General features: G+C 40.3%; 1 protein-coding gene across 1 annotated transcript in view; it reads right to left on the bottom strand.

The window, feature by feature from the left end:
* Positions 1-717: 717 nt before the first annotated feature.
* Positions 718-6,581, bottom strand: part of LOC123747842 (uncharacterized) — an 11,835-nt gene continuing 5,971 nt past the window's right edge. Inside the window, exons 2-5 of the mRNA XM_045730045.2 lie at positions 6,319-6,564; positions 4,264-4,520; positions 3,466-3,639; positions 718-1,332 (exon numbers count right to left, since the gene is read on the bottom strand). Of these exons, the coding sequence (XP_045586001.1) occupies positions 1,255-1,332; positions 3,466-3,639; positions 4,264-4,520; positions 6,319-6,541 (732 nt within the window). The 5' untranslated portion in view covers positions 6,542-6,564 and the 3' untranslated portion in view covers positions 718-1,254. The remainder of the gene's footprint in view (positions 1,333-3,465; positions 3,640-4,263; positions 4,521-6,318; positions 6,565-6,581) is intronic.

The raw sequence follows: 6,581 nt of genomic DNA, 5'->3' as shown, positions 1-6,581 counted from the left end.
TATTACCGAAAATATGCTAATTACTGAAAACGGCGATGGGTCATATTTTGCCCAAACCTCCCTGCAGTTTTCAAAATATCTCAAATTTCGGAAATTTGATTCCTGAACGTGATTTTTGAGCCGAATTCAGACTTTTTGCACCTATTTTCATTTTCAAATTACGATCTTTATACCGAAAATATGTTAATTACTGAAACGTGCGATGGGTCATATTTTGCTCAAATCCCCTGCAGTTTTCAAAATATCTCAAATGTCAGAAATTTGACTTCAGACATCTTTGTCTGATGTTTGTCTTTGAAATTTTGACCCATCCCCGTTTTCAGTAATTAACATATTTTCGGAATAAAAGATCGTAATTTAAAAATGAAAATAGTTGCAAAGAGTCAGAATTTGGCTTAAAAATCACGCTCAGGAGTCAAATTTCCGACTTTTGAGATAATTTGAAAACTGCAGGGGGGGGGGGGTTTGGGCAAAATATGGGTTGACCTAGAGGGAATTATCAGGAGAAAGTGCCAAGCCATTATGACTATATAGCACAGGGAAGTGGGTCAGGATAAGGATTTGGGATGGGACGGGGGGAAGGAATGGTGCCCAACCACTTGAATGGTCGGTGATTGAACGCCGACCTGCATGAAGCGAGACCGTCGCTCTACCGTCCAGCCCAAGTGGTTGAGGTTAGCCTAGAGAAAACTATGATACATGCCTAACGAAAACGAATTATTTATTATTTTATTTATTGTTTTATATATAACATTAATTCTTATAAATCAACAAACTAAGAAAAGAGACCCCCACAAGGAAATAAAATATTTAATATTTTCTAACGAAATAAATTTCCGCAAATCAGCTGACGCCGAGTAAACAAATGACGTCACATGGACCTGCGCGACGGTGCTCGACTTACCCGCAGTTTGTGTGAGACGTTGCTGTTGTTGTTTAAAATTCAGCTACTGGGAACTAAACGTGCCAAGTAGCACGGGCTATGGTGAGCCCGTAGTGGACTTACCTGGCACAGGAGCGGTGCTGTAACTGTGGACGTTGCGCAGCTTTGTGTCTATATTGCGATATTTAAAACTTGTGTAATACAAATTGAAATTGAAAATTTCATCCTAAAATTCTGTGTCTTAACAGAAAACGAGGGGAATTAAATCGGGGGAGGGAGTTGGGTAAATGTAACAGCCCCATAAGTGCAATTATGCACTGGTTATGACAGTTAGAAAGTGTACTTATTACACTTAGTATTAAATCGTACTGTCAATTCGGAGGATGGGTTGCTATATTGTCCTCTTCGGGAAGTTGCTCCTCTCTTCCTTGTCTCCTTACCGTACCGGTCTGTAAGGAAGGTCAGTACCTTTAATAATGCAGGAGAGCAGGAAGGTATTGTTGCCTATGTTAATGTATGCTCAGGCCGTTCTTAGGGTGAAGTGATGCTAATTCCCGGCCAGCCGGCTTGGGTCCAGATTCACGAAGCATTTACGCAAGTACTTACGAACGTGTACATCTTTCCTCAATCTATGACGGTTTAGGTTACATTTATTAAACAGGTTTACAAGCGTAAAAACTTGTCAATCAACTGTTGATGTTGTTATAAACAGCCTCCTGGTGCTTCCGAGCTCATTAACTGTTTAATAAGTGTAAACAAAGCCGCCAAAAATTTAGAAAAGATGTACACGCATAAGTGCTTGCGTAACTGCTGCGTGAATCTGACACCAGGTTCGTAAGTGCTTGCGTACTGCTTCGTGAATCTGGTCCCAGAATTTATCAAGTATTTAGGCAAGACTTACGAACCTGTACATCTTTTCTCATCTTTGGCGGCTTTGTTTACATTTATTAAACAGCTTATGAACCCCTAAGCACTAAGAGGCCGTTTGTAACAATAACAACATTTGAGTGGGAAATTTTGGATGTTCATTAACTGTTTAATATGTGTAAACAAAGCCGCCACAGATTGAGACAAAATTTAGAGGTTCCTAGTGGATGCATAACTGCTTGGTGAGTACTGGCCTGGATATTGATCTAGATATTAGTGATGGTATGAAAGCATGAAAGCAAAGTTTTCAAGTGCGTTATTTGTGTGTGTGTGTGTGTGTGTGTGTGTGTGTGTGTGTGTGTGTGTGTGTGTGTGTGTGTGTTTACTAGTTGTGTTTTTGCGGGAGTTGAGCTTTGCTCTTTCGGCCCGCCTCTCAACTGTCAATCAACTGTTTACTAACTACTTTTTTTTTTTTTTTTTTTTCCACACCACACACACACACACACCCCAGGTAGCAGCCCGTGACAGCTGACTAACTCCCAGGTACCTATTTACTGCTAGGTAACAGGGGCACTTAGGGTGAAAGAAACTTTGCCCATTTGTTTCTGCCTCGTGCGGGAATCGAACCCGCGCCACAGAATTACGAGTCCTGCGCGCTATCCACCAGGCTACGAGGCCCCTGTGTGTGTGTGTGTGTGTGTGTGTGTGTGTGTGTGTGTGTGTGTGTGTGTGTGTGTGTGTGTGTGTGTGTGTGTGTGTGTGTGTGCTCACCTAGATATACTTACCAAGATATGAATAAAGGGTTGACGATTTTGAAATTTATTTATATACAGGAAGGTACATTGGGTTTTGAGAGTACATTACATTGGTGTTCTTACATTCTTGCGAAGCCATTAATACACATAACGTTTCGGGCAGATCCTTTAATCAGCAGATAAAACAAGATTATTTAAAAGTACATTGTAGCAAAATTTGAGTTCAACCTAATGACTGGTATAACTAGTTCATTGTAATGACTAAGTTATATTTTTTCGTATTATGATTACATTAAAAATTCTGTTTTGAATTAGCTTAACTACTTGTATCGAACCATTTAGTTAAGACTCCAACACTGAAGACCTGTTTCTGACGTTTCTGATTCACATGTGTCTCTAGTTTCCATCTCTGACCCAACGTTCAGATGGTCCACACTTTAAACATTGCTTCTTTACATATTTTGACGACTACCTTAAGAATCTTACACGTCGTTAATGTATCCCTCATTTTCCTGCTGTCCTCCTTTGTGGTAAGGTTCAGTTTTCTAAGTCTTTTGTCGTGAATCCCTCCAGATCGTGAACAACTGTTCTGGTGTTGTCTTGTGATTTTTAAGGGGAAGGTTCCATGCCGGGGCTGCATACTCAAGAGTGGGTCTCTCTCAGGTTGTATATAGGCCCTGAAAGGTTTCTTTGTTCAACTCTCAAAAACTACCACGTGGGAAATATACAGGGAAGAACCCTTCCGGGTTTTCCTTGTACACTCAAGTATTATTGTCTCCTGCCTGTGAAAGAGAATGTCATAGGAACATGCATTGACCCTAGATGACCCTGTACCCCAGATTGAAATTGAAATTGAAATTGAAATAAGTTTATTGAGGTAAAATACACACGAAGGGATGAGGTAGCTCAAGCTATTCTCACCCCATTATGGGGTGAGAATACCCTGGCCTGGCCACTGACCTTAGCTCCTGGCTGGAGTCCGTGGGAAGGGTCCGTGCTGGGGGTCACACGGTGGACCTCTGGCGGGCGAAGCTGACGGAGGTGTGTATGGGGGATGTGGCCGGGTAGCCTGGCGTTCACCAAGCCTTGATAGTCCACCGACTTCCTCGACTCTTTGATGACTGGTATTCCCGTCTTGAGAGGAAATCAGTGAACAAATAAAGAGTTTAATGAATGAGTGTGGATGATGCAGGAATATTATTACTCATAGTATTAATCACAGGAACTGACTCATGGGGTAGGAACTCATAGCATAAAATAAATTTATCCGTGGATTATTAAACAATTCAAAATAAAATTCAATTAAAAACTGCAATATAATTCGTTGCTCCAATGTTGTAATAATTCACCTCTTATTGCGTGCTTTTTTATGACAATATTCCAACAAAATTTAAATATTATGCAAATATATTAAAGTAATGATGTGTTTATAAACTTGTGTATACTTAGTTATTGACTTAGCTCAGAGAAACATGGAAAGGAAAGCTTCCCTTCACTTAAGACCGTTAAGTGTTACCTGTGAATATCACGTAATCCAACGTAGCTCCCATAAGCCACACCAAATATATACACCCAAATGGGTATATACACGCTTCTCGATGCTTCACCGAGTTTACGTTAGTACTGGAGTATGTTCAGGGATCAAATATACTTGCCGGTTGGTCAGTATAAGCTATCATGATGACCTTAATAACCCTCCAGAGAATAACACCTAAACGCAACACTGAACCAAGCCGAAGGCGCACCATATCCTCTCACCTGCCGCTGAGAATTACCAGCGAGGGTCCTTGGGGCGTCCCCCTTGCTGAGCTCTCTGCGGCCCGAGGCCACAGATGAGGGGTCAGAGGTGGTGGGCCGGGACGCCCCGCACTCTGGGAATTGACTCTGTTGCTGTTTGATGATGCACTCCCTGCAGGCGTGGCCCCAGCTCCTTACCATGGGGATTCTCGATCTAGTGTAGTACCTGTTGCACTCTGGGCAAGCGTCCACCAAGGTGATGTCTGGCGTCTCTTGTGCTGCAAGAATATGGGACAATATATGTTTATTTCTCTATTTCTCTAGAAAATATCGATACACTGTGTTTATGTGATATTTAATTGCAAGAAGATGGTTTCAAGGCTGCCCGATACTTTTATATTATAGGATTAGCTAATAGGATTAGCTTATAGGATCTTATAGGACCCTTTCCTCTGTTTTATGGGCTGTGGAAAAGAAGTTCTTGTAAAATAGTCTAATTTTACAGGAACTTCTTTTCCACAGCCCATAAAACGGAGGAAAGGGTCTGAAAGATATTGTCAGTAGAAGCGTTATCCCTACAGACAAAAATCAGAAGATACAACTGTCGATTTACTATAAAACCAGGAAAACGGCCAGCCTACTCATGAGAAACTCTCCAGACACAAAGCAGAACGCTTTAAAAGAGACCAATGTCGTCTATGCCTTCAAATGCCCTCTTGGGGACTGTAAGTCTCAAAAAACCCAGTATATAGGCAAGACAACAACATCTCTTTCCAGGCGTTTAACGATGCATAAGCAACAGGGCTCCATTAGGAACATATAATCTCTTCCCACAAACAAACCATCACCAGAGAAATCTTAGCAAACAACACAGAAATCATCGATAGATACAGCGATAGCAGGCGGTTTGACGTCTGCGAGGCACTACACATCAAGAAGTCAACACCAGCAATCAACAGCCAATTAATGCACAACTATATTCTACCCACTTCAAGACTCCGCTCCAATATAGAAGCATCAAGAAATATGGACCAATAGGCTTTCTACAATTACTTCCATTCAATACACATTGTTTCGTGTTCTGTCTTGTGTTTGAATTTAATACCCATTCAATTCCCATTGTTTCGTGTTCTGTCTTGTGTTTGAATTTAATACCCATTTAATACCCATTGCTGAAAGTTTGTTTTCTCCTCATCCACCTCACCCAAATGTAGATAAAAACTCGAAGATGTGTAAGCTCTATTCAGTTTCAGTTGTGTGTTTGTAAACTAAAGTCTTTGAAAATGTAATAAGTTTTACGAAACGCGCTCAAGTGTCGCGTCAGACTAGAAATAAAAATGAACTTTGGAGAATTGATCTTTGAATTACCATCAACAGTGAAAAGAAACGTAAGAAATATAGAGAAAATTCGTGTTAGAATTATTAATCTTACTTTTTCGGTCATATTTAATAATATATGTCTACAGGAAAGACTATATATATATATATATATATATATATATATATATATATATATATATATATATATATATATATATATATATATATATATATATATACTTAGCCAATCATATTCGGGGATTGAATTGTTGAAGTTTTATATATATATATATATATATATATATATATATATATATATATATATATATATATATATATATATATATATATATATATATATATTTATATATATATATATATATATATATATATATATATATATATATATATATATATATATATATATATATATATATATATACAAGAGTTCTTACATTCTTGTACAGCAACTAGCACGTGTAGCGGTTGAGGTAAGTTCTTAATCCTAGTATTCCCCGGAATACGACCCTCCAAATCATTTAACAACCAGGTACCCATTTTACTGTCGGGTAAACAGAGGCTACAGTTAAGGACTGACGTCCAGTAAATCCTCCCCGACCAGGATACGAACTCGGGACAAAGCACTCACGAAACGCCAGGCGAGTGTCTTACCACTGCACCACGGGGACTATAACTTTTTATATAAGGTGAGAGGATAAGGCGCACCATATCCTCTCACCTGCCGCTGAGAATTACCAGCGAGGGTCCTTGGGGCGTTCCCCTTGCTGAGCTCTCTGCGGCCCGAGGCAACAGTTGAGGGGTCAGAGGTGGTGGTGGTGGGCCGGGACGCCCCGCACTCCGGGAATTGACTCTGTTGCTGTTTGATGATGCACTCCCTGCAGGCGTTGCCCCAGCTCCCTACCATGGGGATTCTCGATCTGGTGTAGTACCTGTTGCACACTGGGCAAGCGTCCACCATGGTGATGTCTGGCGTCTCTTGTGCTGCAAGAATATGGGAC

Source organism: Procambarus clarkii, chromosome 22, assembly GCF_040958095.1.
Source record: "Procambarus clarkii isolate CNS0578487 chromosome 22, FALCON_Pclarkii_2.0, whole genome shotgun sequence".
In the NCBI taxonomy this organism is placed as follows: Eukaryota; Metazoa; Arthropoda; class Malacostraca; order Decapoda; family Cambaridae; genus Procambarus; species Procambarus clarkii.
This window is presented reverse-complemented; position numbering and strand designations above follow the sequence as displayed.